Here is a 22,651-nt window from a genome sequence, read left to right on the forward strand (position 1 = left end):
AATGACCAGAACTGACATGCATTCGCTCACACATAACAGGGTGTCAGTTTCAGAGGAGCATGCAGGCATCCCTGAGGATGTGAAAGGCATGAATACAAATAAAAGCTCAATTTGCATTCATTAGTGGTGTCTGTGACGCTGTGCGGGAGGAAAATCTGCAGCACGATCTATGATTCTCTCATGGTTCAGAGAGTTTGTACATGTACCTGTCAGACAATATCACAACTCAGCAGAGAATAAAAAAAACAAATCCAAATCTCAGACGCAAACCCCCCAATACAGACACACTCCTAAAACCATTCATTCAGTCATATTCAGTGATGAAATATCATAAATCCAGAGAAACATGTGAATATGGGGTGAAACATCACTTGCATTTGCGTGTCATTTCCAGATGCTTAATGAATTATTGTATTGTTTAAACTCCTGTGTGTATGAACGTTGTGACACAATAAGTCTTGGAAACAAACCAATTTATCTCACCTTGCTGCAAAATGTTATATTGTTATATTGATTGAATGATTTATTCAATGCAAAAAAAGTTCCTTTCTGCATGAACAAAAAAGCTGCCAATTGACCGTCAAGCCGCTCGCCTGAACAGCTATAGTCAAAGCTTAGCAACCGTAACTAGGCACAGCAGGTCTGTCAAGCTTTAGATTTCTCCACATGTGAAGTGGTTTGCATGGAGCTGCAGGGATGCTGATTTTTTCCCCTGGGACATGTAGCTTTAGTGTTTTAGCACGATATCCTGTAATATATAATGTAAGTCGCCATGAAGTGCCCATTTAGGACTCATTTTAGAGCATAGGTCTTCAACAGGGGGTACTGCAGGGGGGTCGCGAAAATGTTTGTAGATAAAGCAATTTATCTTTTATAAAAATATTTTTTATAAAAATATTTTGTTTTGCACATTCACATCCTCCCCACCCCCCGTCGCACAGAACTCCAAAAAACATTATTTTTCTCATAGTCTTTCTGAATATACCTATATTCACCCTGTTTTAGCGCCTGTCTCTTTAAGACCCCTCCTGAAAAAGTCCAGTCTGCTCTGCTTGTGAGAAAAATATGATGCACCTTTGCAAAGTAGTTCTCAAGCCGTGGGTGGAGATACTCAGATGAGGAGAGGCATATTCTAATGATCCAATGTTTTCTGACCGAGGCAGCCAACAAAGAGCCGGACTGTGTTGTCTTAGTTCCCTGTTTGCGGGTTGGTGCTCCAGATACCCAAATGTTTTTTGCTATTGCTACAGTTGATAAAATCTGCTAATGATGGTGGTAATTTCAGCCTGCTATTGTCTGCCTCGATCTGAAATCAAGAACCAATTGTTTCCAAAATAACCATGAATTACAAGTGATAAATCTTCCACCATCATCAGCAACATAAACTAAAGAGCCGAGTCGACTGTATGGAAAAAGTATTAAAAGAAACCAGATTAGAATAATATATAGACATACTATATAATTACACATGCAATGTCATAGCAACCACGTTGCAGAGACAAAGGACCTTACACTGCATGGTGCTTCACTTTACATCAGGAAACATCTCACACTATATCTGCCTGCTGAAAACCATCTGGGCTTTTTTCCATGGCCATTTCATGAGCAGAGCGGCCATGCGGGGCACAGCATGGCACAAGCACAGATTCAATTATGAGGTGGGGGTGTTTGGCAGGGAGGTGTGTGTGCCAGGCTCTGTCTATATGGATCCTGAGGCTGATAGATGTGGAGACTTCTGGCCTGACAACTGCTACCTGGCTGACAGTAATGTGAGAAAGTCCCATTGTGCTGCTGGAAAAACCCTGAGCACTCAGATGTGTTTACAGCCCAGAGGCGCAGGACTGCAGACACGCCTCTGAGGATTCCCCAACAGCCCCCTGCTCCAAAAAACACAGGGCAGAATCAGATGAAGACAAAGCATCATCCCATTTTTGCCGCCATGTCCTCTGTGAGGCTGCCTCCCAATTAGCCACACCGCCGCTGCTGAGGCGAGATAACAATAGAAGCCCATGTATCCCCTAAAGACCTCACTAGAGGACCTTTATTACCGTATTGATATCTCCTACATGTCCCCGCTGTCCCCACTTGCCTGGCAGCATGCCCGCACATTTTATATGAGGGAGAATTACCAGAGGGGCTGTAACTCAATACAAGAAGAAAACAGCAGGACACAACATTAGGCTGGAATGGTACATGCTGTAATTAGTGAGATGCAGTAAGGAATAAATATAAAATGATACAGCTAATTCAAGCTGCACAGTAAATTAAAAAACTGATTAATGTGTGAAAGTACAAAAAGGTTTCTGGCAAAAAGTCAAGTGACACCAGTGGAATGAAGAAGACTAAGTAAAATAAAAATAACACATAATCAGTGGCAGATAAGATTATTCAAGAAAAACAAACGGCAGTTGCAAATACTTCCACTGATATAGTATCCTTCAATATTTCCTACATGCATAAGACACAATTTGCGACGTATGTATTTTAAAATACAGAGCATCTCTCCGCCGAGCGTACAGTGGTTAATACGTCGAGGAAAAAAATCTAAATATTGCATTTTCCACACAAAGAAAACAATAAAGTGTTCAAGTTAGCTCACATTCTGTAGCACCACAAATATTTCATGGACAAAATTACATGTAACTGAAGTCCAATCGTACGGAAAACACAGAAAAGTGCCTAGTTGATCTAAAAATGAAGCGTACACTTTTATTTTATGTGCAGGACTTTTACCAGTAAGAGACGTTTAGATTGTCCACTTGGTCCTCAGCCTAAATTCAAACAGCTGGTAGTGGTTAGAGATTAGTGATTGTTCAGTGGTTTCAGGCTTGCTATTTTTAAAACATTATACATTTCCTGTTTTTTTAATTGAATTTTCATTGCATTTAAGAAATAACACACTTACTCTTTCAAACAAACAAAAAAACATGGGAAATGCACCACAGGAGTTTTGGTGAACTCATGGTGGCTAATGCTAGCTAATATTAGCAAACACTGGATACACATTGCTGTGTAACTGACATCACTGAGCCTGTTCACTGACTGTATGACTCTTACTACTGTTAATCTAACCTTCACTTGCCACAAGCTGCTCTTGTTCAACAAGTTACATTCTCGCTTTAAGACTCAACTGTTTTTGCAAATAGCAACAAATCAGAGCAAATTAAAAACCCTTAATCAACCAAATAATCACCTAAAATTGGTAATATTTTTACAGTAAATGTAGAAAAAAGTAAATGTCATATATCTCAGCACAAGTAAGATGTAAACCTGTCTTCAAAAACATCTCAATTGTAAAAATAACCACCATGCGGCTTGGTGGCCGAACGCATTCTACCTGGTTAAACTTAGGCTGGCAAGATTTGAAGAACTGTCAAATTGTGCATTAAAGTGTCTTATATTTTAAATGTTTATCAAAATCCTTCATGTTTCTCCATTTGTAAATGGATCAAATGTTACAGACTTTCCAAGGCTTTATACTGGAAACTTTCAGCAGTACCACAGAGGCTGGTTGTGAAGCCCTTTGAGTGAAGCTTTACAGTAAATGGATATGGGGTCACTCCTACTGCAGAGCCGAGGTCAGGCTCTCAGAGAGCCGGTCTGTGTGTGAGTGGTCATAAAACACTACAAGCATCCATTTCAAATGCCCCAGCTGTCACTGAAGTACTGGTCTTCTTCTTCCTCATCTTCTTCCTCTTCTTCTTCTTCCTCTTCTTCGTCTGTCCCGCTTTTCATGAGGTCGTCATCTTGTAACTCATTCACTTCCTCTTCCTCTTTGAGCTGAGCGAGCATGGTCTGTAAAGTGGCTTTTACTTCCTGAACCTCCTTTTCCAACGACTGTGCGGTGCGAGTTAAGGAAGAATCTGATGTTACAGACACAAGTCACACATTAACCATGTAAATAAAATGAATGCCAGCAGACAAATCTCAGGGCAAATGTGACACTTGTGGCCACGATGGTTAATGGTAATAGCAGAGGACAGCCACAACCTGATGAAGTCATAAATCTCCAATTTGGCCACCAAACGGATTACTGGGACAGATCATCAAGTCATACCCAATTTAACCCCATCCAATTCACTATTCATGAGCTCATCTCGTCCGTGGAGCCGGGAGGCGGTGTGGGGACCCAAGCAAACAGACTGCCCAGCTAAATTATTCATAAACTATCAATGAAACGGGATAGAGGCTGTCATCAGTGGGGGGGATTGTTTAACCTGCTTAGAAACTCAAATTAATCGTGTGAGTGTCCATCTTAAGTGGCAAATCAAAGGGATGGCATTGATGGCAGATGGGACCTGATGGCTCGTTTTACTGTCTGAATGGACACAGATTGTCCTCATTCATATTTAACTAACCATTATAAAGCTTTTCATAAATACTGCAGAAGGTTCGCAACACTTTTAAGGCAACATGATCCAAATGGAGCGATGAAGTTCAGAATCATGTTGTAGACTTTTAAAGCTGCGGTAGGCAGTAATTTTTTGGAAGCATTGGACAAAAATGTCGTCATAACCTTTCAGCATAGTGTAATTCAAGTGGTATACCGTGCGAGGCAGTTTTCTGGAAAATGCAAAAAAATATGTTTGTTTCTGCAGCTCTTCCCTCTCTCTAAGCCCCGCCCACCAGACCAGCACAAGCATATGTACGTCATACAGTATCCTGTATGAGTACTAGCCCTTCGTTTCAAACATCATCCCAATCGTGATTGTGATCCTGATGCCATTATATAGCTATTCTCTGAGAATTACCATCCTGTTTTATTTCTTCTGGTCCTGTAAAGCTCTTTGAGTCGACGTACTGTGATTCGAGGCTCTAGCTAGCTACAATAACCCCATAACGCGATTTACCGTGTTATGAAATGTGACAGTTATCGGACCGTGTACATGTGCTGATCTATGGTGTTTAGAAATGTGTGTGTGTGCGCTAAAGGTAAAGACAGGAGCACCTACAGTTAATTGTTAATAATCATAGGCCATATAGATGTTCATTTACCATTGTATGGTGCTGCCAAAATGCTTAAGCTATAACATATTTTTAGTAACATACTATTATTTTATCAGGTTTATAACAGCCATTCCTTTTAAGGGGGATTGCAACTGATAATAATAATAATAATGATGTAATGCTGTGATGCCGTACAACCGTGATATTTTCTGAGAAGGTTCTTCTGCTAACCGTAGCTGTCACGGCCGTACCGCAGCTATAAGCAACCATTTCTCTCCATCTCTGAAACGCTTTGTGGATATTGTCAGACTTTCTTTTTAAAAGTGTGCCGTTGTATCAGGCTTTTACCGAAAGTACGAGAACGCGCATCTGCATTTGTTGAACAGCCAATAGGAACGCCCTCTCTCTCAAATGACCTCTGATTGGCCAAAGTCTCCTGTCATGGGCTAGATTTTCTGAGGTCTAAAAACAGAGCCAAGACGAGGTGCAGAGGTCCAGTTTTCTCTCAGACCAATTAACCAATGATGCCAAAACATACTGCCTACCTCAGCTTTAAAACTAACCACAGATATTTTGCATATCCATCTTTTTTCATTTGTTTCTCTGTGGTTATCCATCCACCTCCTTGTTTTGAGACAGAGGACTCAATTAAGACCCTTAGAGACTGGAGGGTTGATCTTCCTGTCACTATGGCAACAGTAGCATCATCCTGAGTTCAGTCTCTGTTCAGTTTCTGCAACCTAACATCAATATTGTGCTGTGTATTTAGTGTCCTCTAGTGTCTGTGGCTCTTTTGCATTGACTTCAAAAGACTGAGATGAATGGCATGTAAGGACACTGTAACAGAGAGATGCAGAGAAGCGGGCCAATCTGTCCATCTCCGACTGCCAGGCTGCACTGATATCATGCAAACAGTGGAGGAGCCTGTACTGACCCCTGACAGCCCAGCAGGGGACATGAATCTCTAATCAGATGTGAAAAAGGTCTGGCCAGACTTCAACAGAGAGTGAAGGACGTACTGCACACACAGCTTTCAGAAATCCTAAAATGAAACAAATATCTTCTGCAGATTATGAAAGTATTTATGTTAGCTTGTGATCAAAGAAGACAAATGATGCGTAACACAAAATCAAAAAACAGGTTAGACGGCATATTTTCTTCATCTCGGTGTTGAAATATGGCCTTTTCTATCTGTCTTAATAAGCCCACAGTGTAGAGGGGAAGAGCGGAGCAAGAAAAACACACTAATCTATTTCCAATCAGCTTTCTAATTAGCACGGGAAATGATGTATTGTGACCTGTAATCAGCTTCAACAGTTTCATTTGAGTCATTATCATGGATATTGTAATTTCCTCCGAGCCAGATCCAGCAAGTGGAAGTGAGCAGAGAGGAGAGGAGAGAGAGTCAGCAGGAGGATGGACATTACGATATGATTGGAGCAGAGTCATTACAGTGACATTCCTGACTTTAATCTCAGCCCGTGGTGACTGGCAGCCCACATGAAGCACCCTCTAATAACCTTGCTTGGACTTTTACCATTTCATTTTCCAAGTGGCACGTCCAGCCTGTCAAGAAAAATCCTCTGATCCCAGTATATCTTCAATTCCCCTCCCTGAATAGACCCATAATGTCAGATACGACAGGTTGATTTCTCCTCGAAAGGTAAAGTCACAAAACATCAGTGAGCATATAGGTAACTTTTGAGAGTTGTAAGGCCTTGGGTAAACTAGATCCTTAAAATGGATGGACAGAGACACACACACACAGTATACAGTCAGTTGATATGATGTATGTATGTTGAGAGAGCAGTGAAAGGATATGGGTGAGGGCCTGATCGCGGTTCAGTATGGCTGTCTGCAATTCATCTTCCAAGGTCATTAGTCTGTCACTGATCAGCTCGCAGTGCTCTGTCAGATCCGCAGCCTCGCTGCACCCGTCCTGGCAAGACAAATGAATGAAATGATGTGTAAGGAAAGGGAGGGAGGATCAACAATTGAAGCTGCAATGTTTAAATATATGGAAGAATAAACACAAAAGTCTATCTTACAATAACAACAAGCAACTTACCAGGATAAAAAGAAAAGTATGGTAATACTGGTATAACAGGAATACTTCAAGTTTACTTAAAGAGTCATCTGGCTTTGTTGTATTGAAGCAATGCAACATTAGCATCATCATTCTTTACTAAGAAATAGCAGTTATCTTAACAAAAAACATGCAACCATTGAGCCGACAGTGTAATAAAAAAACATCAAGTGATACCACAAGCGCGTGCACTGCAACTTTGATTCGAAAGAATAGTCATGTTGGTAATTAGGCTTTTGGTTTGACCCTTTGTGACTACAGCATGGCTATACCTTAGTATAGCACCTAAAGGGGTACAGCAGCTATTTAGTATTGTGCTGCCATAAACTCATAACAATGATCAAAATCAGAGGCCGAGATATCAGGGCTTTTAGTCTCTGTTGTGGATTAAGCCTCGAAAACACTTGATCCTACATTTCCCATTATGCAACTGGAAAGAGTATTTCGTTGGATGGTGGGGGTGTCAGGGTGGTGGTGGTGGAGGAGCAACAGAGTGCAGTAGGGCAGAGCATTCAGATAGCAGAGCTGGCCATAATTAGATCAGGCCCCTTTGCAGATATTGTGTCCTAGTTTCTTCACACTTATCAAGCATAGAGAACACACATACACAAGAGAACACAGACGCACTTCAAAAAAATAGACAAACACTCGCGCACAGACCCAATGCTCTCGTCATACAACACATAGATACTCTAATTTGACTCATAGCTGCAGGTAGAGAATAGCAACACCCTGCAGCTCAGATGTGTCAAAAACAATCACTGGAAAGTCTTGTCTCTGGTCTGTGTCCTGAAATAGAAATCCTTCTCTGGATGATGTAACTCTCCAAAAGAAATGCACAACAACAACAGGCCTGAGGCTTACATCCTCCCTGATGTAATTAGAGACTTAAGTAAGACTTCAGGCAGAACAGCCCACAGGACAAAAGATTTAAAGAAAACATCATGTTTTTGTGTTTTATGCACTTAAATGAACAAACACTCGCACAGGTCCATGTGATCCCTGTGCTCCTATGCCAAGAAGCAACACAGTCGACGTATAGATTGACGGAGCTGTTTGTTTGTCAAGGTTAGGAGCTTCTTTCACAGATAAGAGCCCTATGTGTGTGCAGCTGATTGATTCTATACTCAACAGCCTCCAGTCAGCATTCATAAAGTCAATACAACCACAGGATAGAAGACAAAAGCTCACTGTGCAGAATGACACTGTTGAAAACATCCCTTAGCACACAAACCTTTTAAAAAGCTATTCAAAAGATGTTATTTCGCTCCCGGTGGTGATAAACACGATACAGTTTCTCTGCCTTTGAAGAAAACATGGGAAATAAGATTTCAACCAGAGGTCGCGTTAACAGATTAACAGATTAACCATTGACGGATTCTTTTTAAAAGAATGACAGAAAACTCTTAAAGCTGTCGGTCATTTTGACAGATTAGAGCACCGACTGAGTCGTCATTCGCAGCTGCAGGAACTGTAGCGCAGAGATCGGACAGTGGCTGATGGTATGCCCCTTACACCAGTAACGTCCCCTGATGCGTATTTCCCATAAATGTATATTTCTTTGTTATAAATAAATGTTTTGTTTTTTTATGCACAACATAGCGCAATTTCTCTAGTCTAACATGGATGTTGTTAGCCTAGCCACCGTAGCCAGTCTCAAAAGCAGAACTTTAGAGCCAACTAATATTGGTATTATTTTTGCCGTGTTTAATATTAGAATGCACACATTATATAAAACTCCACGTCGTGGAACAATAACCAGGCATACATATGGCATATTAATTATTCACCATAAATTATTTGAATGAATAGCCTACTTGTTGCTATCATTGTAGCATGAGCCGATAACAGTTACGGTGATTAATGAATACTTTGTCACACTTATGTCTGGTTAATGTTCTGCTATGTTTATATATTGTATGATCACGTTCTGCTATTAAACATGCCAACATAATACAAGTATTGTTTAGTTATTTGGCTCTAAATTTCTGTTATTGATTATTTAGGGGACGTTACTGGTGTGACAATCTGACAGTGGCATACAACTTTCAAGCAAAAACAGGGGCGGCATAACATGTGCCGCTGAACGGTAAACCATCAGCCACGTTTTGATCTCGGTGTCACTCAGATTTCTCCCGGTGAAGAAAGTTTTTTAAGGATTTTAACAAGTCTTTCCTACTTCTGATCAGTTCCCTCGGAGAAATGTTTCCTGACTTCAAAACTTTAGCTAAAGTGCCGCTGCTAATTCAGTCTCCAGTGTGTCAGCAGAGCGCCGCGGGTTAGCCTTCAGAACAACATTAACACAGCCGTGAGAAGTCGTCTGTTCGAGGCAAACACACAAAAACTACTTCTGCAAAATATTGCTGTTCATTGTTGCTTAGTTTAGGCAAAATGTGTGCAGTGTTTTTATTAACCTTCGCTGTCAACGCGGGGGGGCAAACCTTTCGTCTGCTTTGTGTGTGTTGTGGCACAGTCGGTGTCTCTTGTTATTTACTGTCCATGCCCCTATAAAGGCACAAAAAGCTTGTTCTTAGTAAATGAATGAATGGCAATTTAATGCTATTAAAAATGCCTTATCGTAAAAAAAGTAATCGGATAATAATAGATTATGACGAATATTGTACGACCCTGAGAAAGTCTAACGCAACCGCTGGCTTCAACAACATGTCAATTTGTATAATAGAGTCCCAGGCATACATGTATTGGCATGTTGATTCCTAATGCACATTAGTGCTAATGTTATTAGACCAAAAGTAAACAAAGCATATGCAGATTATTTAGAAATCTAATATTCAGACGCATGTATGCACTGGTATGGTTATTTAAGCAATAATGAGTGAGAGACAGCAGGTAATTGTGCATGTTCCCACGGGTGCTGTTAGGCCCGACACTGCTGCCAGGCTCGTGATACAAAGCAATGATATTGCACTAGGGTTTCACTCAAGGTCGTAATTGCTTGGGCAAACAATTAAGTAGCTGAATTCATTTTAAACTCGAAAGGAAAATAACTATCTTATGATTAACTTGTGTCTTTGTTAGTAAGTTACTGGGTCCACACACAGAAATCTGTTTCCAAGATCGTCTACGAGGTCATTTATAAATATGTGCTGTGACAGTATGAGGTGTTACTGTCTGTAGCTGTGTCCCAATTCTGTACTACATACTTATTCAAAGTAGGCTTTGAGGATGTTTTCTCACTGTGAAAAAATGACAAAGTTAAGTATACTCAAAGAAGTAAAAATGCAGACTGAAAAACACTTTTTTCCAAAGTCTGCCTGAATTCTGACCACCACTTTTTCGTTTTCCAATTCCGTACGACATCCTAGTTGTAAACATTGTCTGCTCTATTAGTCTTTATAGCATATTGTTTAAGTCAACATACTTAACTGTTTTATACTAATAAGTAACGATACACTACGTGCGCCTTTAGACAAAATGCAACTTCAGAACATCACTGACGATAAAACTTCACAAAGAGAAAGTTTTTGTTTGTTTTTCTACAAAAACGTAATATTTTTATTTAATGCTTTTTTAAATTACCAGCATTCATAATTTACTATATCATTTACTTTCATTATCACAATTATCTTTCCTTCTATCATTAATGTGTTTTGTTAAACACACAATTCCTAAATGTGGCATGAACAGGTGCCAAAACTGATTGTAATGTAAATAGCTGCAATAAAGTCATTTTTTAAAAAGTACTTGAATGTTTTGCATTCATTGTGTGACAATAGCGTTCATCAATAGTACACTCAAAAATAAACATTGTGTTGCTTTTCAAGTGTGAAGTGGAATTGGGATGAAGCTTCAATTTTAGAGTGTGTTGTTGCTTTTGTCACACAATGCACAATTATCTACAATTGTTCACAATTTTTGGATAAATATCAAACTTTGTCTTAGTGAAGTTTGATTGGCAGTGCCATTCTGTGGTTGCAGTTTTAATGACGACACATGGAAATAGAAATGTAGGATTTTGAATCCTCTTTTTATCGTCACACATTTACAGATCTTAGCACAAACAGTGACATTTAGGCTGCATTTAACCCATCGTAGTATTAAGAGAAGTTGGCAGCTACTAGACAGTACCCGGGTTGCGGGGGTCGGGTGCCTTGCTCAAGGGCTCCTCAGCAGTGCCCAGAAGGCAAACTGGCACCTCTCCAGGTACCTTCTCTTCCCAAGTCAAGTCCCTACGGACTGAGCTACTGCTGACACATGTGTTGTACCTAATTGCCTGTGTGTCATACTCACTGCAAAAACAATATATACAGATGGCCTACAATTAGTATGCAGTAAGGAATTGTGACACAGCAATCATCTCATCGAACAGGGTTGGTGTGAATTTCATGACATTTTCATTAAAACTACCTGATTAACAAATCTAATCAAAAGCCGTCAACATCTCAATTTACTAAATGTCTCTATATGTGTTTGGTACTGTGGGTCAGTATGAAGAAGGAGATGTAAGGACCTTGAGAGGATAAAAGAACAATTAGGAGAGATTACAAGAGAATAGAGTTGTGCTAAAACACGCACACCAATCAATCTCCATTGTGGCGCAGGGCAGCAGCCTGGCAGCGGCTAAGTGGAAATCATTTACTTAAAGTCATTATGGAAAGGAGAAAGAGGTCAGATGCTCTGCGAGGCAGGGAATCCAACTCCTCCACAGCGCTATCACAACACCATCCAGACAAAGATACCAATACCATTTAACAGCCATCTCATCGTTTGACTCAGTGATACATTACACTTCATTGTGATATCAGTTTTCAATGATTCAATGTGATTCAAAGGTGCAGAATTCACATGTACAAGTCACTGCCCCGTGCAGCAGAAGCTGACTATACCTTTGTCACTATTAGTAGAGTTTTTTGACTTTTCAATGTTTTTAGCTGACTAGATTTAAAACAAGAATCCTGTAAAAAGGGTTTTGTATATGCACTTGATGGTTACACATGATATTGTGGTGGAAGACGGAAGCTAAAGATATGGGGGCATATCTCTGTTCCCAGGGTCCTATGTTCTCTATATCCTGTATCCTCCTAATGTGACACATTAAGGAGACCTTTTAAAGATCTCATGTTCTCAGCAATTTTCCCTAGGTCAAATGTTAACTGCATGTTTCCCTGGGTCAATATGTTGAAATCACCCACCTATAGCTAATAGCTTGCTGATGTTATACTCCCAAAAATCCACGCCCTGAAATGTGCAGGCATGACCGGTTTCTTGGCTTTGTACATTGATATCACCACAGTTGCTTTAACCAATCAAACTGCATTTAAATCTCTCTTCATTCTTTTGCAATTTGAACTCTGGTTTGTATACCAATATTTATATATGTATATATATATATATATATATATATATATATATATATATATATGTGTGTGTATATATATATATATATATATATTGTATTCTAGTGGCTAGTTAGTGCTAGTATTATAAGTATGATAAGACTTGTATTTCATTGTATCATCAGCCTGTTTGACTCCTTAGCTTACAAGCGAGACAGAGGTTAGTTATTGTTGTATTTTCAAGCAGTATGTTTTAATTTTTAACGTTAAAGAAAAGGATGAGCACTAACTGATGAGTTTGCAATCTTGGGTAATGAGCTTCCCGGAGTCACTGGAGTGGCGCTGGAAGTATTGCATGGCTTGGTTCATACTGTGTAGGTTATAAGCTAGTTAGCCAGATATGCTAACATTTGCAGCTTACATGCTGTAGAATCTATTACTTACACTTTTGCTCTTTGGGAAAAAACACCTTCTGAACTCTATACAGAGTATTGTTTTTATTGCTTCAAAATGTGGAGAAATACAAAGTTTACCAACCGGCCGTGCCAGACGTGACTTATGCTCTAAGATATTACAATAATTCTGTTTTTAAATTTAGGAGTTTCACATGCTGAATCACAATCTATTAGATCATTAATTACACATGCAGAGGACTTTAAACTATTAAACCAGGATAAGACATACATACACCATTATCACATCAGTGTATTGTGGTTTGAAATCTTTCATGGGACACACCCTTAAAAAGTACAGGTACCATTTTACTGTTTGGCTACCAGGTGTGAATGAATATAAATGTATGAATTTAAAGCAGGGAGGTGCTGAAAGCAGAATACATACTCAGCAAAAACCCTCCCCTGTATAAGGTGCTTGTGCAAACTCTGACAGTCAGCGACACCAACCGACGCTTCTCATGTAGATCAGTATTGATCTGACGGTCAGGAAGGCAGCAGAGGTCATGTTTAAGTCGAGGTCAACTAATGGATTCTTCTTTGTCCCAGTCAGCCCACCGTCAATGCAACTCACACTTTAATTACACTGATAACATTGACAGTGTTAGCATTACCAACCTCTGGGTGATTATCCTCCATGCAGAACAAAAACTCCTCCAATTTCTGCAAAAAAAGGGAAACATTTGTTGAGGCCACACAGTCATAAGCCTGCTCATGAATTATTGAAAATGCAATTATGTTAGCTGTGTACTGTATGTGTGCAGCATCATCATAATGAGAAGAGGTTGTAATTATTCATCACCAAAACTGACAAGGAGAAAATAGATTAACCGGCTCATCTGTACTGCGGGTTTCGTTTCTTGGTATTCAAAGTGTGTAATTGTACAGTCTTCACTAAGGAAGGAGGTAATTACTGTACCTATTGGAGGGTACCATTGTTTGTGGCTTCAGGGTGAATACATACAAAGGCAGAGTGACAACAAATAATAATCAGCAAAGTTTTAATTATTGTTTTTTAATCAGAAATTGTGTACACGTAACTTGATGACCTCATCACTTTGCTCTCCGGTGAACACAACTCTTCTACAATGTTTGAACCAGTCGCACAAACTGGACGGTCTTTGTTCATCTCACAGCAACAAATAATCTGTCACATGCAGTTTTTATTATCTGTTGCCTTGAGATGAAAACACTCAAATCTACCACATGAGCAGAACATCTTTGATATGTGGGTCCTTGAATATTCAGACAAGGACAGTAGAAACCTTCATTTACATATGTAGGAAGATACTAAATGGCTGAAATGTAAGAATGTAAGAACAATAGAAGAAGATGTTTTTCTAGAGAGATGCTTCCTTAGTGTTTGCTTCCCCAGTAAAAAGCTGAGCTCTGTCTACTTAATGTGCTGTTATCCATCTCTTCTTTTTAATGAACGATTACACGGTGCGTCTTCTTATGAACAGCATGTAAGCCGGTTAGTTGGGGCATAAATGTGTTGTCATTCATGTTAAATATTATAAAGAGCAAAGTGCTCTTGGTTCTCTGTCCAGGAGGGTCATAAATTATTTGTATAGTATTTTGTACAAACAAATTCAAATTCAAAGCAAAACTGTGAGTCATTTCCAAAGGAAACTTTCTATATTGAGCTGCACTGATGTTCTGAAATATTCAAGGATTTATGCTCAAATCTAGAACCTATAAAATGTGTTTTTGCAGCCACATGATAAACATTTTGCATCATTGAGCTCCAGGGTTTCCAGCTTCGAGGACACTTTAGAGCACAGGACGGAGATAAAAGAGAGAAATGGTTGGGCTGTCTCACCTTTTAGTTCTTGGAGAAATGTTAGGAGGGGCTGGGCTTTAGGAGGAGAAAGAAAAGCAGAGAGAAACAAAGGGAAAGCAGAAAATGGATCCATGCAGTTTGTAAAATGCGGTCAGGCAGGGCAGGGGAAGCAGACATCAATGCAAAGTTTATATTTATGGTTGCACAGAGAAAGAATGTGAGAGGTCATGAGGGTTCAACCTTAGAAGAATTAAATATGACGAGGAAAATCCACTTCCCGTTTTAAGACACACAAGTGGAAATTCTGCCAACAGCACCATTAAATAACATTGACAAATATTTGCTTATGGCCACAGTCCAGTAAATCCATACTGAAATAATTTAAAATTCAAATAATCAACTACTGTTAGAATAAATGGCAAACATGATATAAATCACAGTCTGTGAGCCAAACTTACAAAATATAGTCTTACAAAACACGCCTGGCATGTGTGCTATTTTTTTTTATTAATGCTGGCTGTGTGGCTTTGTTCCTATCTCAGACGGGTCTGTCAGACTACGTGGGCGGAGGAAAGTGTGAGAAGAGGAGGAAATAAGTTGGACTCTGCCCTGAGGCAGTGGACCTCAACCCGCTGTGGGATAGACCGGCCCAGAACACACACACAAACACACACACGCACACGCACACACACACACACCCTAAACGCATGCAATCATGAAAAAGGAGGCTCTTAAATCTGCACTCTGTAGAATTGAACTCTTCAAAGAAGCAAAAATATTTCCAAATGGTTGCCTCCCCAACGCCCACGTTTCCCTTGTTCAGAAATACCTCCGGGCCGAGGTGCTAATAGACTGCTGCTCATCCCGCTGTGGCTGACAGACTTTTACATTCTGACAACAGCTGAACTGAAAATGTCCTCTCCAGTCAAGTGGTAAGACTGACCGAGCAGGCACATTTTATGCGAGTTCACGATTCACAACACAGTAAAACCATAAAAAAGAAGAGAAAAAGCAAGTGAATCCGAAAATAGGCTGTCCTCATTTGACCTTTGAGTGGAAAAGATGTGTTATGTTTAGAAAATATGTACACCTTCAGCAATGGACAGCTTTAAAAGGGCATCTTTTTCTTTTTGTCTGCACACATCACTCTGTCTTGCACTCCGGTATAAAAACATAGTGTTGAGAAGACATTGTTGCTTTACCTTTGTGAACTCAGAATTCTGTAAGTTGGCCTCGGGACACCAGCGCCCTCCTAAAGCAGTCAGCATGGCGCAGTCTTCTTCTTCTTTGGTGCACGGCTGGGTTGGAGGATAAGCTGCTGCAGTGGAGAAGTCTTCGATGTTTCCTCCACTGCAGCTGGGAGTCCGCAACTGCAGGCCTCGCAATAGCAGGTGACACGCTTCCAAGTCAGCCTCCCAGATCCTTTCCAAGCCTGGACAGCCACAGCTATAGAGAGGAGTAGACCATTGTGTTATACTATACAATGCAATACAAGATAAGATTAACTATCTAATAATACAACATAATATAACATAAGATATTTGATATGAAAAAATCTTCTAGGAGAGTGCACTCATTCAATTGTCCTTCAAAGCTCCCTTACAGGGAAGATGGCAGCGAAGATAACAAAAAAGAAGATTTCTCATTGGGCATAACTTTAGTGGATCATAACGTATGGGGTAAGGGATTAATTTGCAAATGCTCTGGTTCAAATGAGACCAAACCTTTCTATAGAGCAACGACAAAGGCCTAAATGTGCCGGCAACAGACTAAGCAAGGCTCGTTTTTAACCTAGCAGAAGGCCGGAAATGCCTTTTGCTACTGAAGCAGCAGTTGATCACTTGCGCCCCTGCTGGCCAGTTCAGTCAATGACGATATTAAACAGTCAATGAAATACGTTTACAGAAAATAGGAATCAACGCAACTACGTGAGGGTATCGACATAAATGAGCACAAAGTATATTAGGCTGATGGGTCAAGTAGTTTGTGAGATTAGCTGCGGACAGACAGATACACGCATGCGCACACAAACATCCGAACACATTATCTTCCCACAGGCTTACACTAGTCAGAGGTAATAAAAACACCAAACTGCAGGATTCATTGCATGTGATGTGGTACAAAGTGGCAGTAAATTACAAATATGGTCCAGTTAAATATGACTATAAACATTGAAAGTAAACACACCTGTACATGCATATTTGAAACGTCATGTATTAAAGGAATAGTTTATAATTTAGGAAATGCACTTTTAGAATTAGATGAGAAGACAGATCTCACCCCTGTTTGTCCGTTCAGTGTTGACCTGATACCAGGAGACGATTAGCTTAGTTGAGCAAAAAAAAAACTGAAACCGTAAACTGAAAACCGTGCGTTACAACAGTGTGTAACCACAACTTAAACAGCGTATATAATGTTCATTTAGGGTTCGGCAGCGATATACAACATCTCTACAATGCAATACCCAGACAAGGAGGAGCTGAGCCAATCAAAGGTTGCATGCAGCAATACAATTTTACACTACTTTCTACTTATCTCTACTTTTATATAGTATAGTATGTTGTGAAATAATTTACACATCATGATGACACTTACCAATACAACAGCACATACAAAATAATAGGAAAAACGCTGCGGTACAGTATGCATGTCGTGACTGTGAACTGCTGTGAGATGACAGAGCACAGTAGTTGTAAAGGCACAGTAAAGGACATTTTTAATAACCTCTCTATTATAAAGCACTGACAAAAGAATGATGGGGGAGAAATGAATCATTCACAGATTGTAGCTCCATTGACAGGTTGTAATGTGAGTGACAGCCCTTTTTTTCAAAGAGAAAGAAGGGAGAGCCTGGATGTGATCATCTCCGCTGGGGTCACTGAGCAGGAGTTCAGGGGGAGGACAAGAACATTGCTCTTTGTTTATCTACTCAGTGAGTTACAATCAGTCATCCTTTCTCACTCTCCCTCGCCCCTGACCCTCGTGACATTCCAGACGCGAGCTCCCCGTGTAAAAACAGAAGAGGACAATTAAAGCAGCTACATGTGATTGAACGTATTATTCAGAAAATGAGCCACACGGATCACTGACCATCGGACTCCTCTGTCCATTGTTGAGGTTGAGATGGTCACTGTGTGAAAGCAACAGTACAGCAGACACTTTGTGGTATCTGATAGTCCAGCATGTTGGATTATAAGCAGGTCGTTTTGGCTTTCCAAAAACACTTGTTTTTTGTTTTATTTCTGTTGAATGAAGTTTTCCACTGTCTCACATTTCAGACCTCTGACCTTTTTAAAAATATTCAGATTTATTCCCCTTCTTCTTTCAATGACCTTTAGATAACAAATCACTCTAAAATAATTGTGGCCCCAGGTGACACCTTACGAACCGATTCCATTGATCTCGTTAGAAATTCTACCATTTAATATGAGTTAAGAGACGCACTCAAATGTTCCACACTAAAGAGCAGAAATATTTCTCTGTCTTCACTAACAACATCCTTGTTTCCAGGAATCCATCTTGTGCAGAAGACAAAGTAAAGCTGACAGAATGCGGGGACAAAGATGTGGGTTTCAGGCACACAATAAGAAGATACATCTTAAAAGGAAGAAATGTCCTCAATCTCTCTGTATGTGCCCATTTCCAAACCCAGGAGGAGGTTCTCTCTGTCACAAACGGTAATTCTCACATTGACTGATGAAAAAACAATTTCATACTCTAAGCACAAATACACTTGCATATAAGCCCCTATAATATATTCAGTATTTTCACCTCCTTGCTGCGCAGTTTGATATGAGAAATTGCTCCTCCTATGTATGTATTTTCATACATAAACAAACTCAAAAAACAAAAAGCACCCAGACAATATTGTTTAATCTCTCCCTCTGTTCCTTCCACTCTCTCATAGTGATAAGGCCCCCTGAAAATTGAATGCCACTTGTTTTCCAGCCCATCTCCTGCCTGAAAAGGCTGCCAACCTCTGTACCCTGCCAACGCACGCCTCTCAGCCGTTCTCTAACCTTCATTTGGCACACAGACAATAGAAGAATTGCTCTGCCCAGCCCCCCTGCCCTCACCAATTCACTACTCAACGCCGCCGCTTCTGAATTCTGCTATAGTGGGGACGCACCCAGTGAGCCATGCCATTGTTATTTGTCTCTTCTGAAGTGGAGACACACACTCATACACGCACACACGCACACACACACACACACACACACACGTGGGTGGGCACACATGTGTTAACTTACACACATACCCATAAATCATTCTTTGTGGGGATTCAGTATGAAATCATATAATCCTCTAAAAATGTCAATGCCGGCCTCATCCATCACAAAAGCTTCTTTTCAACGACAATTCATTACAAGTTACTGGCATTGGCATTAGGGCTCTGTGTACTTAAAATGCAGACAACATGTCAGCTGCTAAGCATCCCTGTGATGGTGCCCGTCGGTATGAACTCCTCGCCCGGGGGTTAATTGGTGGCAGCCGCTCGGCCCGCCGTCTGACAGTGGCAGTGTGTGGGTGTGCTGCTCCACTGATGGCCCTGTAATAAGAAGGAGAGACAGGCAGGCACACTCTTGTGGGACCGCTGACTGACAGGACTGCTCCTTCTTCTCAAGGCATTACGTACACACAGACAGAGAAAGGATTATAAATAAAACTGGTGAAGGAAAGAGCAGAGCAGGTCGTGCTGGTACCAGTTAGACCTCTCCAGAGGGAAAAGTAAGTAAGTACTTTACCAGCACCAGGCCATATGTTCAGCTGCATCTTCAGGTGTCACACATGAATACCAATGACAGAATGTGAAAAACACCTCCTATCTTCAGTCACAGCTGGAGTTTTTTTTTAGCTATCTAAAGATCAGCCATTTCCCCACGAAATTACTATCCTGAATAAAATAAAATTAATGCGACTCTCACCTGTAGTCTCACGCCAGCGCTTCTGATATTTAGGATCCCCAGAAGCCATGAACACAATCAAAATTCACACATTAAAGGCCAAAAGGAGATGATAATGTTTTCACCTTAATCCTGCAGCAACATTTAAAATAACACCAGCTCAGGAGAGGTGCTAATAATATGATGAAATGCATGGGGGTGACTATTGGATGAGGTGTGATGGTGAACTGAACGGTTTGTAAGGTGGGTGGCTTGATGTCTGGGGAGGTTTTTACAGCAGACAGCTGAGCAGCCAGGGTCCCTTGTTACACACTGCTCATGTACATTCACAATTGTGTACAATAAAAGTGATAATAGAGGTTTTTTCACTCCCTGCTTCGAGGCTCTCAGCAATTCCTTGATTTTAACTAAGAGAACAAGTGTCGTCTGAGTATATTAATGACTTCTACACCAGTTGTATTGCGTCCATTAAATATGAGTGACATCCAAGCCTCAACAGAAGAGTGCATAAATGTAGGAAATATTCGAGAGGCATTTCCTAATGAAACATCTACAATGCATTAAACAAGTATGAGCTTCTGCTAATCTGAATAATATTTTTTTTTTGTTCTGGTGACACACTTACAGCATCTGCGCTGCTCTAACATCCTGTCCTAGTCTTTAGTAAGGAAGAGATAATTGTTTTTTTTCAACACCATCCGTCTCCACGGAGACCAGACATCTCTCCAGTACTAATCTGCCTCTCTCCTCCCCCCGACCCCCCTCCTCCCCCTCTCCTCCCATCACCGCCGCACTCCATCAACAGTAATGTACATTAGAACTGACTGATAACATTTACAGTGGATGATGGGTGCATGTGTGTATCTGAGTGTGTGTGTGTGTGTGTGTATGTGTACACATGTGGGGACAATTGGCCATTCAATCAAGCAGAATGTGTGTCACTGTGCCAAACTGAGGCGGGAGGGAGCGATAGGATGTGATGGGCAGGAAAATTAGTTTACAGCACCCAATACCCATTCTAATGTGATTTTTCTTTCAACGTTGATGCATGTGATCTATATAATCAAGTATCTGTTGGTGAAACTAAAAGGTAGGATGACAGAATATAAAGCAAGCCAAGCATTCACTAATGTCTTTTTGCTTTTATTGATATTGCTAGTTTGGGGCTGAAGGAAACTGAAAGAGGCTGTCATACAAATTGGAGGTTTAGAGTTTGAAAGACCAGGTAGGGAGGGTCTAACACGTTGCATTACTGGAATAGTAGGATTAGCGTTTTTTGGATAGTACATACATAGTACAAACTAAAAGTCTTTTGATCATTCTTTTTAGCAGCTCTATAGCACGCTCTGTACGTTGTTCGGTCGGTCCACAAACATTTCCCCACTCTTGGGCGGACACAGTTTTCGCCCTCGGAGGCTGAAATTTGACAAGGAGGTCAAGTTTTTGTGAGGTCGTACGTGTGTGTGTGTGTGTGTGTGTGTGTGTGTGTGTGTGTGTGTGTGTGTGTGTGTGTGTGTGTGTGTGTGTGTGTGTGTGTGAATTCACGAACGTGTGGATGCTTGCGCATTTGTGTTTGCAGATATTGCAAATGTACACTTGTTTTAATTTGACTTGTGTGAGTCCCCTAACATGATGGAATCTCTGCTGTTCTTGTATTTGGAAGGTGAATTGTGACTGTGATTATTTTTGTTGTGCAAATTTATTTTGAACATTATTTGTTGGAGGCTTGCTATGGCTTGTTATGTGTATATAGGCTGTGCTTTTACCCATTGTGTAAAATACCCTGTCAAATGCTTCTACCAGTGAGTCAGCTAGTGTTGCCTGACAGTTTTTCACATCGGTACTCTCAAATAACTCTCAAAATCAAACAAACAAAACACAAAGCGGCCATCTGCCCTTTTGACAGAAAAGGTCCCGAACCTTGCTCCCCTGCTGGGCACTGAGATCGCAGCCATGTTGCTCCCTGACCACACGCAGCCTGTGCATTCCTGCATGGTGTGACTGACTCCTGGCTACCGTCCAAAGAGGTGACCCTGCCTCTCCAAGGATGCAACACAGAAAGCTACCCCCTCTCTCACACACACACCACACACAAAAACATGGGTCAAACAGACAAACGGGGTCTCTGTTGATATAGGTTTTTCCTGGCTTAAAGTAAGCCCAGGCGTGCTAACCTTCCTCCTCTGAACGCTTAAAAAGATGAGACTGAGAAGACAGCACAGCTCGTATGGTTTACACAAAGAAAACACCAGCATCTATGCATCCATCTTTAAAACACAAATAGATCTTAAATGCTGCAGAATAAGAGGCGATCGCATTGCAGCTGCTCTGTGTCGATGTAGAGGAGCAAATCGGCTCTAATCTCCAAAAACAAGCATAAATTCGATGTTGACACTTGACTTAGTTCCACACCCTCTGCTCGAAAAAGTCAGCCAATCAGCACATCACAATCCTGTTGTGTAACAGTCAGGCGGGCTGGGCGACTACCGGCAACACAACAGACCTGTCCTCAGTGATTTAGGAGTGCCTAGACGCAGATAGAAACAATGTAACAGACAGAAAAAGATTTTGTTTTACACAGAGGAAGGGAGAGGCAGACACTGATCTGATGTGGAGGTATAGAAAATAACAAGAGAGGAATATATGTGAGAAGGTGGAAAAAGGCGTGAATACGGTGAGAGACGGAGTGAAATGTGAGAAAGGGGCTCTGGGAGTCAACGGCATAATAAAAAGGTGTGAGTGCATGATGTTGCGGGTGAGGTGGTGTATTCGGGGAGGACTCTGGTTAGAGGACAACAGAGGTTAGAGGAAATTCCTTTGAGGCTGCTGCTCTGTTAGTTTTTTAATCCAGTGGAGTCTTTACTAAGAAAGAGAGATACAGCACAAAACAGTCTTACCTGTGCAATCTGTCCTCCAATAGCTTGATATACTTTGTAGTGTTCTCTTTGAGCCGGCTTTCTGTGTGGAGAGAGAAGCAGAGAGAACAGCCTGTTACTTGCACTTTATTTGCTACTTTTATTAGCCATAATCGGGTAACCTAGCAACAAATCACAGCTCTAATACCATTAAAACTGACTTGTCATTAGTTATATTACACATGGGCTCTGCCTAGTGTTGAGAAACTGCAACAGTGCAGTTCAGTATAAAAGACCCAGCTGTCTCGCTCATAAGACAAACACACA

At 40.8% G+C, this 22,651-nt stretch overlaps 1 protein-coding gene across 1 annotated transcript in view; it reads right to left on the reverse strand.

Moving 5' to 3' along the window:
* Positions 1–2,176: 2,176 nt before the first annotated feature.
* The window catches only part of disc1 (DISC1 scaffold protein), a 43,996-nt gene continuing 23,521 nt past the window's right edge, over positions 2,177–22,651 (reverse strand). The window contains exons 10-14 of the mRNA XM_029450136.1: positions 22,367–22,427; positions 15,768–16,011; positions 13,401–13,445; positions 6,769–6,886; positions 2,177–3,839 (exon numbers count right to left, since the gene is read on the reverse strand). Of these exons, the coding sequence (XP_029305996.1) occupies positions 3,640–3,839; positions 6,769–6,886; positions 13,401–13,445; positions 15,768–16,011; positions 22,367–22,427 (668 nt within the window). The 3' untranslated portion in view covers positions 2,177–3,639. The remainder of the gene's footprint in view (positions 3,840–6,768; positions 6,887–13,400; positions 13,446–15,767; positions 16,012–22,366; positions 22,428–22,651) is intronic.

The sequence above is a fragment of the Cottoperca gobio genome, chromosome 15 (assembly GCF_900634415.1).
Source record: "Cottoperca gobio chromosome 15, fCotGob3.1, whole genome shotgun sequence".
Classification (NCBI taxonomy): Eukaryota; Metazoa; Chordata; class Actinopteri; order Perciformes; family Bovichtidae; genus Cottoperca; species Cottoperca gobio.